At 37.0% G+C, this 12,581-nt stretch overlaps 1 protein-coding gene across 4 annotated transcripts; it reads left to right on the top strand.

Annotated features, from left to right (window-relative positions):
- The first annotated feature begins 5,769 nt into the window (after positions 1–5,769).
- LOC113303556 (probable ADP-ribosylation factor GTPase-activating protein AGD14) lies at positions 5,770–11,418 on the top strand. 4 transcript variants are annotated; one of them, XM_026552592.1, is made up of 13 exons: positions 5,770–6,085; positions 6,247–6,368; positions 7,117–7,178; positions 7,334–7,421; positions 7,526–7,587; positions 7,673–7,769; positions 7,894–8,427; positions 8,695–9,165; positions 9,256–9,405; positions 9,486–9,683; positions 10,095–10,254; positions 10,348–10,396; positions 10,744–11,418. In XM_026552592.1, exons 2-13 carry the CDS (start codon positions 6,270–6,272, stop codon positions 10,880–10,882), a joined length of 2,109 nt encoding a protein of 702 aa, XP_026408377.1. In that variant the 5' UTR covers positions 5,770–6,085; positions 6,247–6,269; the 3' UTR covers positions 10,883–11,418. The 4 variants fall into 4 exon arrangements, with proteins under 4 accessions (XP_026408377.1, XP_026408376.1, XP_026408378.1 ...); XM_026552591.1 differs by having other exon boundaries at positions 5,770–6,090; XM_026552593.1 differs by having other exon boundaries at positions 5,770–6,095.
- The last annotated feature ends 1,163 nt before the right edge of the window (positions 11,419–12,581 follow it).

Below are 12,581 nucleotides of genomic sequence, written 5' to 3'. Positions count from 1 at the left end.
ATTACCTCAAAAAATTTACTTCTGCTCCCATCCAAGTGAAGTGACTATCATTTATACTAATCATTATCAAACTAATCTATTAAATTAGCTAACTATAATTAACTACTAAACATGATTAGTAAGGGATAAATTAGAAATTAGTTAAAATATATGGATAGAGGGTAATTCTGATTTACTATTCAAATCCCGTTTTTGTCTTTTCCCTATATCCCCAATCGCACGTTCAAAATAAAACAAATGTTGAAGAAAGGAAAAAATTGTCAAGCTACTTGACTAGTTGACTTCCAGTATGAGACTTCCGAGTAGAGTTTGGCTTCCACTCCTATCTTCTAATTGTAGAAGTGGGAAAAATACTATAACCCCCCTACTATATGGGTTCAATATATAGAAGCCCTACAAAATGGATCCTTCATTGTCAATTACATACTTTAAGAAAATGATATTGCTAGGCCCAAAAAATCAAATTTTCTTCAGATCTGGCCCATAATTAATTATTACGAATTTTAATAATGACAACACTACCCTTTAGAATATATACAGGAGGAATATCATCAGTTTTATTTTCATTTTCATTTTCTCTCTCTAGTTTCTGCTCTGAATAGTTTTAGGGTTTTCAGATCGTGTTTTCCGAAGAAGAAGAAGACGATTTTAGCTTCATCAATCTTAGCTGATGATGTTTATGGATCTCTGTTGATGATGTTTAATCGATTTAACATATCAATCAAATAATCGATTTCAGTTGATTCGAGGATTTCTCAGGTATTGATTTGATCGAGTTGTGTTTCAATCGATTTACAGATTCAACACAAGTTCATCAACAAGATTATAGATAAGTATCCTCTTCTACTAGTGATTATGCTTCGATTGAGAGATTTTAGTTTGTTTATTTCAGAAACAAATCTGAGAAAAACACTTTTCAAAACATAAATCTTCAGGCGTTTTTCAATTAACTTGTCTGAATCAAAATTAGATATTAGATTTACATTCATCTAGTCTCTCTGGTTGGATCATGTAGTTATTTTGAAGAATCTTTAACAAAATTTTCAGATCTGTTATTCGTCAAAATCATTGTAACTCTCAGTTTCAAGTTGCGATCTAAAAATTGATTAGAGATTCGATATCAACGACTCATCATCTCTATTACCCGTAAATTTGATTGAATTTTATTCGCTTTTAATTCATCTATTCTTGGTAGATATGAAATGGAAGTTATTTTTGAATGGTGCCGGGAATGGATTCAATGGATTGCAGAGCCTCTTTTAAGTCATTTCAAAGTTCAAAGCCTAATTTCGACTTTATTCTCTCTGTAAAATAATTCGTCTATGAAAATTCATTGAAATCAATGTTTCTTTGTGAAATTATGATCTCTATTCAGTATTAATTCTGTTTCCTAATTCTGGTGGTGTTGATTTTGTTGGTTTTATTTGTTTGTGTAAGGCGAGGCATGAAACTCATCTTGGATGAAGTAGCTTCTGCAATGATTCAGCGGTTGCTTAACTATGGTTTCTATGCAAGCAGGTAATTACATCTATGTTCATACTTATCAATTAGCACTTCTTGTGCAGAATGTCTTTTGCTATTTTATATTAGCAAATTTTGTAATGAAATGGAACTGAAAGATAAGTCTAACCTCTCTTTTTTTTCTCTAATTCGATCACAGTTGTAAGTTCTCTCTACCCAATTTTGGGGTGTCATGCAGTACTTTTCACTGCATCTATTTCTTTTTAGTATGTTTCAGTTCTTAGGGATTCTCAAGTTGTTGTTTATTACATTAAGCCTGGAAATATTACAGTTAATGATTGCAGTGAGGATGTTATAGGTTAATCATTGTAAGCTCAAACATATCAGAGGATGCTATAGCAGGTAATTCAAATACAGATATGGATGTGCAACTCTCAGTTAGGTGTAAGACATTAGATATTTCTTTGCATTATATGGATGTGTAAGACATTAGACATTTCTTTGCATTATATGGATGTGTAACTCTCAGTTACACAAGCTAAGTGGATGTGTAACTTTTACTTACACATACTGATTGGATGTATAACTCTCAGTTACACAAGCTAAATAAATGTGTAATTTCTAGTTACACATGCTAATTAGATGTGTAACTTCTAGTTACACAAGCTAAATTGATGTGTAATTTCTAGTTACACATGCTAATTAGCATGTGCAACTTTTACTTGCACATACTGATTAAATGTGTAACTTCAGGTTACATAGATTTTACTTACATATAGTAATTAATTCAGGTTCTTGTGTTGGCGGAGTAGAAAGCGGGGACTTCAAATGCAATGTTTAGAACAAGAAGAGGATATCGAGGACGGAAGTAAGAAGCCAAAGATGATGTGAGTATCTTGTACATTCTTAATCTTGATTTGTCTGATAATATGTTAAACAGATTTCTAGGTTCCAACTGTGCAGATGTAAAGTTACTTGTCAGCTAATGCCAATTTGAATGACCAGGTATTAGTTAGTGATCGGGAATTTAGAGCGGCCCTTCCTGAAACAATAGAAATGATCAACTTGTTGTTAACGCTTATAAATGATAATCAGAGTGATGAGCTAATTCCACTTCGATCAAATCCATATGACCCTGTATCTTCCTATATGTAAGTAATGGAAATGGTTTGTTGAAGTAAGTGTAGGAGCAACTAGTGAAACTAGGTTAACTAGTTTAAGTCCATAGCGAAAGTAGTGTATGGACAGCCGAATGAAATATCCACAAATGTATATTTTTGGTAGGGACTATTAGCTTTTAGTATGATGCCTTCAGAATTTACGAGTATGCAATGATAATTGGATGTGTAGATACTAGTTACACATGCTAATTATATGTGTAACTGCGAGTTACACATGCTAATTGGATGTGTAACTGCGAGTTACACATGATAATTATATGTGTAAAAGTTTGAGTGAACCCGAAATGATGAGAAGTTTTGTTTAATAGTTGCATGCGAAAACTAAGTAGATGCCTTCGGATTGAGTTTGTGACTTTATGAGGTGAAATTGCAAAGTGTTGTAACTATCCTATTGAGTTTGTGATTGTAGGAGGTGTTGGTGTTGGTGTTGGTGGTGGAGGTGCATGTACAGGTTTTAGAGGAGAATTTGGATCCAGTGGTGGTGCAGGACAATGTAAGTATAATTAATTTTTCTTTAACTTCCATTAAACCATGAACTAATAATTGCATACAGTTTAAATTCTAAGCTTGTGACTCTAAGGAAGGTTTTTGTTTTGGTTTCAAATGATTTTGGTAGATTTTGTATGCGTGTGCTTATACGTATGAGGTCTATTTAGAGTTGATTTCACTGGTTAGAGGGGAACTTGTTAATCGCCAGGTAACTTTGTCTTTTCAGTATTATCGTGCTATGAATACGTCCATTTTGTACCACTTTTATATTTGACTTAGTTAGTTGATTCGATGGCCGTGCAGCAAAAACTTGCACAGATTGCGAGTCTTCGTTTATATCTGTATAGGTACTTCCTTAGCCTTCTACAACTGAACTATCTAGTATTCATGTATTGGAGGTGATTTGTATATGAGCATCTGTAACTTTTAGTTACACTAGGAAAATGCATGTGTAACTTTTAGTTACACTAGGAAAATGCATGTGTAACTAAAAAGTTACACTAGGAAGATGCTGATGATTTTGCTAGATTCAGTCGTGAAATCTAATGTGATTGTGGTTAGAAAGGAATAAGAAGTCTGAATTCCAATATGAATGTCTAACTTCTAGTTACACTAGTCAGTTGCATGTGTAACTGCTAGCTACACTAGTCAGATTCATGTGAAACTATACATTGTTGTATGTACTGTTCATTTAATCTTTATAGAAACTGATTGCTTGGTGTTATATTTCAGGTTTCCAATAACTTTATAAAAGCTAATTGCTTATTTGTGGTATCGGTCTTGCTGGAATTGGAGTTGACGCTGAATACACAAGTCACATGCATGTGTAAATCTCAATTGCACTAGATAGATGCATATGTAACTCCCAATTACACTAGACAGATGCGTGTGTAACTTTTAGTTACACATGCTAAGAAATTATTGTAAATAAATCTTAAAGTAATACATGTTTTATTTTTATGTTTTATTTTTGATGTCTATTTTTTATTGATGTGTAACTTCTCATTACACATGCCATATGGATGTGTAACCTCTGCTTACACATGTCATATGCATGTGTAACTTTTGCTTACACATGTCGTATGCATGTGTAACCTTTTCATGCCATACCCGTGTGTAACTTATGGATACACATACACGTTGCATATGTAACTTCAGATTACACATCCATATGTTATTGGTGGGAGGCGGTGGTCGGTGGTGATGGCCGGAGGCGGCGGTTGGTGGTGGTGGTCGGAGGTGGTGGTGGCGGTGGTTGTGGGCGGTGGCGGTAGTTGGTGGTGGTTATCGGTGGTAAAGATAGGTGTGACATCATGTTTACTATATTTTAATAATTTTGGGCCTAGATTTAAATTTTATTTAATTATGGGCTTGACAAGATGCATAAGAATATCAAGGTCTTTTAATATTTCGGGGCCTAAATTTAAACTTCTATTGATTAAGGGCCTCATATTATGGGTTACCCATGAATGGGGCCTGAGCATAATTTTCCCATTGTAGAATTCCAATTAATGGGCCAATTTGCTTCAAAAAAAAATCAATGGGCCAATTATGTAATGTTAGAGCAATTAAGGAGCCACATAGGGGAGTGCAGAAAAACCAAAACCGCGGTTTTCACCCGCAACCGTCCGTAAAATTGCGGGTGAAAACCAATCCGCAAGAGTCTATGGATCGTACACGGTTGAGTTTTCAAATCCGCAAGGTTTAGCGGTTTGGTTGCGGTTGGACTTTGGAATCCGCGGATTCACCCGCACGCACAAAAATTGAGTTTCAGATTTTAGATTAGATATCTCTAATTTAATTTACTGGGAATAAGAGGTTCGTCCTCTTCAGAGAACATTTCAAGATCTGCATAATCTTCTTGAAGAAACTGAAGGTTTTGAAGTTTCTCGATGCTTGCATGTGATCCACTCCGTGCGTTTTGAGAACTACTGGAAAAAGAAGTTGTGTCCTCCTCTTGATACTGAATATAAACACAAAACAAGGTAACAGTTAATTATCCGCCAAAGATGGTCTAATATGGACAAGAATCCTGCTAAAGCACTAATCCAGGAAATTTATTCTGCTGTTTGTCAATTCATAGAGGAAATTAAATTCGTTTTCAAAAACAAGGTGCTACATCAAACGATTAAAGATCACTACACTTATCAGTTGCAGTGTTAATTAAGATTACTACCTCGAAAGTATATATTGTACTCATAATGTTGTGCAACAAAACTTTGGCATTTGCTTCATTGTTATTAATTTATTATCATGGGAGTGAGACAGTGAGTTAACATAAATAGAGAGGTCAGTTACCCATACGAAGGGATTTTCACAGATAGGTAGATCTTTTGTTTTTTATTAATTCTAAATCCGCGGTTAATCCACATCCGGTCCGCATCACCCGCTAATTCGTGGATGTCAAATCCGCGAGTGATTGTTCCGGTTACGGTTCAATTTTCCAAATCCGCAATTTTGACGGTTTGCTTACGGGTAATCCCTGATCCGCAACCATCCGTCCGTTGCACACCCCTAGAGCCACATTTAGTGACCAAGGGTCCCCCACTAGGGGTAGCATAACCACAACTCTATTTTGGTCATTGTAAATTATAAATTAATTCTGTATTCGGACCAGCAAAGCAAATCCGGTTCATGCCAGGCAAAACCGACCAATTTTCAGTATTATTTTGACGTTTTTATCCATAACAAGAAATATTCATTATTCTTTCTTCTTTACTCGTCTTTTTTCTCTTTTTTCATTTCAGAAAAAGCGGAGATTGTAGTTGTAAAAGATCTTCTTTCGTTACCAAACCCTAAAAAAAGGCCTGAAATCTCTGCTGATTTGATCCCATTTGACACAAATCTTTAATTTTTGTTCTGCTAGATTTCTTCCCCCTATCAATTAGGGTTCGTTGTTTTTCAGTTGAATTGTCTTCACTTCCAGGTCCAGGTCCAGGTCCAGGTCAGGTCAGGTCAGGTCAGTTGTCTTTTCGTAATTATTTAGGTATTTTTGAATCTTACTTTATGGTTTTGATTAGTTTAATGTAACTGGATCTTGTGATTATGGTTTCCAATTTTTGGGAATTGGTGTTGGATTTGTGGGTGATCTTACTGTTGATCTGATGTGATGTAGTTGTGAGAGTTTGGGGTGAGAAAATGACGAATCGAATGAAAGAGGAAGAGAAAAATGAGAGGATAATTCGAGGTCTGTTGAAACTTACACCGAATCGAAGGTGTATTAATTGTAATAGTTTGGTAAGCGTTTCTGAATCTCTCTGCTGAATTACGTCGTGGTCTCACATTTTTGGGTTTTTTTTGTAATTATTATGTGTTTGTATTGCTGTGGAAGTCGGTCATGGTAAAAGAGAAGTAAGTAATGGATAGGGTATTGAGGTTGTTAGTGTTGGGCGCATTTGTGGGAGTAATGAGAATACTTGTATGGGCATACTGGACTTAGTGACCTTGCGTCAGTGAATCAGTTATGTATATGGGTAGTAGGAAATTTATACTTTAGTGGTGCAGTGTTAAGGTATACATATTGATGCTGAGAAAAGATGAATTTTATGAAATTGAGATTGTTAGGGATATCATTTTGATTGGGCACAGAAATTGTTGGTCACTTGGTTGGGCTGACTGCATCTTTCTGCACTTGGATAGTCTATGCTGTTAATCTAGTTTGCTACGTTAGGTTTTGGTATGCCAGTTTCTTGATGACTTGCCATCTGTTGGTAAGTCAGGAAATATAGCAAAAATATTACTCTATCTCGTATAGTATTCTGATTTTTAAGTTGTGAAAGTAGTTTTGAAATACAGTAACGTGATACGTATGATATATAAAGAAGGTTCCTATAACTATTATGCTTTTATAATGCGGGATGAAATTTCTGTGAAACTTCTTGTTTGTACTCATCTTTTAGTCAGAATTTTATATTAACTTTATTCTGAGGACGAGGAAAGATGTTTATATAATTGGTGCTAATACATATCGTTTTTGCTCAATCAGGGACCACAGTATGTTTGCACCAATTTCTGGACCTTTATATGCACAAACTGTAGCGGGTTACAGTAAGTGTTCTTAGTAGCTCACTCTAATCGTTTGTCTCTCCTGGTAGCGATTTTCTTTTGGTATTTCATTTCATGTAGGGTTCTATATGGAGTTTTATGCGTAACTCCTGGTAGCTTCAGTAAATACTTATTGTGGTAACTATTATTTTGTTCAGTCGGGAGTTCACTCATCGTGTCAAATCAGTATCTATGGCTAAATTTACTTCACAAGAAGTTAGTGCACTACAAGCAGGAGGAAATGAGGTATTAAGGCGCTATTTTTTTTTGTGGCCATTGGTTTTTCACGTTTTCAATTAACACTTCAATTTCTCATGCTTTTTTTCTTTCTACCAAACTCATCTTTGCAGCGCGCCAAAGAAATTTATTTGAAAGAATGGGACTCAGCGCGTCAGACCCTGCCGGATAGCAGGTCACAATCTTACCTTACTTTATGCTGTGTTTTTGTTGGATATCATCAAAGTGGAAATTAATCTAATTCGGATGGTTTCTTTCAGTAATCCTTTAAAAGTTAGAGACTTCATCAAGCATGTTTACGTAGATAAAAGATACACTGGTGAGAGGAGTATTGACAAGCCTCCAAGGGCAAAATCGGTATGTTAACTTTTTTAGGTGGAATTTGAGGCGTACGAGTATATGCAGCCGGAAATTTATCTCCACACAATTTGTTTGCACCTTGTCAGTCTGATGAAGATAGTTGCTTTTGGTTGTCTTCCAGGGTGATAAGGAGGATTCTTACGAAAACAGGAGGGTTGATACATATAGGAGTGGTTCAAGGAGTCCTCCCTCTGAGAACTCATATGATCACCATGGTGGAAGATCTGGTCATGCTGGACAAAATGATGACAGAAATTCCAGATACAGTTACGAGGAAAGAAGAAGTCCGGGATATGGTCAAGATAGTCGGTATGGTGATAACAAGAGAAGTCCTGGCCGTGTTGAGGTGGTAGATGATTGGCGTCGGGAGGATAGATTTGGAAATGGTAGGAGATCTGAAGACCGCAGATCTTCTGACGGGGAATCAAAGTCGGAAGGAAGATCCCCAAACAATCAGACGGACTTCGGTATTTCCAGTCCTCCTGTGGTGCGTCCTGTTAGAGACATTTTGGGAGAGGATGCTCCACCACTTCGTATAGGTGAACCCCCTAAAGCAAATGGTAGCAAGGTTGCTGATGTTCCTCTACCACTTCGTATAGCTGAACCCCCTAAAGCCAATGATAGCAAGGTGGCTGATGTTCCTCCACATACGCAGGTGTATATTCTGTTAAATTATAACCCAAGCTTTTCCCTATGAAAAGACCTCGATTCCCAAGTAAAGTTGTTATATATTTCCTTTGCTGATTTGAGTTGCTTATGTTAGTTAGTTCATGTTTCTTGAATAAGCAGCTGCCTTGCACCAGTTTTGTAACAGTTGATTACTTGTTGCACCTGAATCATCTGTACTTTTTTTTTCTTTTCGTTCTTTACCTGAAGTTTCTGAAGTTTGAAGTACTTATCCTTGAAAGGGCTTTGATTGCAGAGGACTGCTTCTTCCAGTAGCCTGGGATCGATTGATGCCAATTTAGGAAGCTTGATTGATTTTGATGCTGATCCTGAGCCTTGTATTGCCCCTTCTTCACAACCAACAATAACACCTTCTACTCAATCTATTATACCACCTGCAACTAATCCATCCACAGATGCTGGTAACTGGGCCTCGTTTGATTTTGTGGGGCAAAATTCGGTCCTGGCTCCTGGTCCGTCTCCATCAAATGTGAATAATCTAGGTTCTGTTCTGTCAGGATTGTCATTCCCTGCAACAGCACCTCTAAGCAACGTGTCTGCGTTTCCAACTACTGGTAGTGCCCCAACAGCTTCACCAATAGACAACGCATTCACGTTATCCACCAGTAGTAGTAGTGGTGCTTCAGTAGTTGCACCTGTAGGTCAGTGGCCAAACAACATGCAGCAGCACTTCACTCCTTCTGTTGGTGGGACTCCAAACAATCAGGTAATAGAACATAGCTTGCATGCCATATCTTTTTAGATTTAGCTGCTGTACTAGGTTATGACATGATTTTTTGCTTTGGACTTCATATAGATGTGGAATTCAGTGTCACAAGTTTCACAAGGACCATTATCTACCAGTGGTCAACCATCTTCCATACCGACTCAAGAAGTAAGTGGTGGAATTGCATCTCAGCCTAACCCATTGGAAGCAAAACATAGTGGAAGAGAAGCACTTCCCGAGGTAGCTTGTCCACCCATTTTGTTCTGTTATCTTTGCGCCTTTTGTGTTTATCTAGCTAAAGTAAATTCTTTTCCTCACAGGACCTTTTTGCTTCAGCTTATTCATCGTATCCTGTACAAAATACGGGATGGCATGCTGGTCCATCTCACAGCATGGGCTTTGGAATGCAGTATCCTGCAGCAGGGTTACAGCAAATGCCAGCATATCCTCAAACTGCAAGAGCGTCAAACCCATTTGATATCAACCACGAACAGCCAACTATTGTTCATGCTGCTTCGGTATCTCTCTATCCAAGTTGATTTATTTTGCTTCAGTTACTTTCTTATCTTTGACGTTGAGTTTCCTTGAGAGTAGATGTCAGCCCAACTGGCTTAATTCATATCAAAGACTCCTGACCAGTTATATACATGTATCCAATAGTTTTGTAATTTACTCCATCAACTTGCTAACTGAAAAAGAAAGCTGAACTGGCAAAGAAATGATAGTAGAGTTTATGATTGGAGCGCAAACTCATTTGAACCATATGTTTTCAGTTAATTTGTTAATATCATTGCAGCTACCCTGTTTTGAGTAAATTTAACCATACCTTGTTTTCTTCATCACAGATTGTTAATTTTTTTTCTCACTAAAGAATTTGCACCTTAAGATTAGTTTGCGTAACCCTCTGCGATGTCTGGTTTATGATGTAGTTTCCAAACATGGCATCTTTGCAAGGTGCGTTGCCAAATGTAGCAGCTTCTCCTGGCTTGTCACGTGCTTCTAGCGTCGGTTCATGGATGCCTCAGCAAGCACAACCTTATGCATCAGCAATGCAAACACCGCCATCCTATGCAGGGGGAGTCCCCCAAGGTAAAATAAGATCTGCATCTGCTCCTTTTCCCTTTCTCCTATGTTTCTTTTTATGTACTCATAAAGCTTAATAAGTGTGGCCGTCAATTTCAGGTGCATTCATGGGTCAACAGTTACCTCCCAGTAACGCGCCTGCTTCCGGGTAATTATTTTTATTTTTATCCTGCCCTTTTGGAGTGTGATCGTTCTTCGCTCTTTACTTTGCCTAGCTTAAGATTCACGATTCATGCAACCAGCAGTCTCATAAGTTGCTCTGAGCATCTTAAATCTTACCTGCATTTTGATGTCCAACGATTCACATGATATTATTTTGCAAACAACTACACTGCCTGAAAAATCCGATTTCTAATTTTACATTGTGCCATGAAACCGAGTTCAAATTTTACAATAGATTGATAGAAATGGAAATAAAATGATGGGCAATTTTAATTTATGTTTCCAGTACAATCACTTAATGTCTATTCCACATTCTTCTGAGTAAAACCACAGGCATCAAGGAATTGGAGGTTTTGGTGGCGAGGGATCCTTTTTCGGTGCATCTAATATGGATCAGCAGTTGGATAGTAGATATTCTCAACCTCCCGCTCAGACATCCTTTACTTCTCATGGAGGAAACCCATTTGGATAATTTCAAGGGAATAGCTATCTGATTCCATTTTAGAGTCGTATCCATTTTGGTCTGGTGGCTATCGGTTTGGACTGTTCCTGGTTTTAAGATCAGGGTGACATTAGTCCAGCCGAATAGTGAAGGAAATATTGAGGATGCTGGTATTTGGCCAAGGTGAGGTTTGAAATTTAAGACGGCTGTGTAAAATTAGTGTGGGAATTGAAGTTAATACAAGAGAGTCAGTCAGATGGGGGATTCATGGGGAAAGAAAAACTACATATATATAAGTTATACTGAAATTGTCATTGTAGAGTTTGAGTTATGCCCCCGTGATCATGTTCACTGTAAATGTTTTTTATTTCTTTGTAATTTCTATGCCATTTTGCTGTTTGTATCCTTTGTATCAGTCCATCTCATGTTGTCATTTTATTAGGACTTTGTAAACTCTCGGGAGTACGATTGGTTTCCTTTCAGTGTGTTGGGTTCCTCTTTTTTGCTGCAGTCACAGAAGTGGAGTTTGTATTGTCATGATTATTAGTTTCTCACCGGTCTATTTCTTACTTATGGAATATTGGGGGCTTGCTATAAATTATAATATTTATAAAAAAAGGTAACAAATCGGTAAGTATGGAATAAAAAATAAAAAATATTTCCGTTACAAATAGAAAATCAATATACTAAAATCTAGTCGATGTGCAAGAAAATAAAATGAACCAAAATGGCTAAAACAAATATAAACGGTAAGGAAGACTATGTAATAAAAGAAAAATTCTTAGCAGATCGTGAAAAAAAAGCACACAGAAACTGTGCACTTATCTTTTTCTCAATAGTACGGCTCAAAATGGCCCCGGCTGATCCCAAGCGGCGAGTCCACCTCAGCTCTGGAAATATTGATCCGTTCTCATGTGGTCAGTAAAGTTATGGGCAGACGTGGGGAAAACTTAGGGAACATTGTGATGGTAAGTTCTCCTTTAAGGATCTGTTATTATTTTCTTGTGTGAGTGTGTATTTACTTTTTGTGTGTTTGTAGGCTGCACATTACACTCACGGGAAAATATTGGATTACTCGAATATGATGAATCTTATAATTTTATTGAGTACAGTGTTAAACCCTGGTTGTATTTTTCTTTGACACCAATAATTGCACTTAATACATAAAATTACTCCAGATAAGGCAATTTCTCTCACTTGCATCAAATGACTCTTTCCCAGTTCCTACACAACTTGGTCGGTAGAGGTTATTTTAGGGAAGCGAGCCTTGTTAACACCAAGTTTGTTTGAATTGAGTACTGCTTACTCCTTGATCCGAAATGGAAAATCTGTCATAGTCCTATGCAGAGGTGGCTTCACAGTAATCCTTACCTGCAACCTAAGCTAAATCCACTTGACCCCAATAAACTTACCATATCTTCTCCCTGAATTCAATGGCAATGCCCTACTGTATATTTCTTAGAAGTCCAACTAAGAAACCCCTCGATACATATAATTGATTTTGAAATATATAGAAGTGTCTTTTTTGTTATTATCACAGTTTCCTGGTCATGGACACTTAGTCACTGTAACATGCTGATTTTTTCCAGTTCCGTTTTTATTTAAATATCCTGTTTCGTAGGATTAATCTAAATCTAATTGACAGAATGACATATATTCTTCTCTTGGATAGGTCTTAAGTGGACCAGTGATAACTTGTTTCTGTTCTCTGAGTCAATCCTCCATTCTG

This window comes from Papaver somniferum, chromosome 8, assembly GCF_003573695.1.
Source record: "Papaver somniferum cultivar HN1 chromosome 8, ASM357369v1, whole genome shotgun sequence".
In the NCBI taxonomy this organism is placed as follows: Eukaryota; Viridiplantae; Streptophyta; class Magnoliopsida; order Ranunculales; family Papaveraceae; genus Papaver; species Papaver somniferum.
This window is presented reverse-complemented; position numbering and strand designations above follow the sequence as displayed.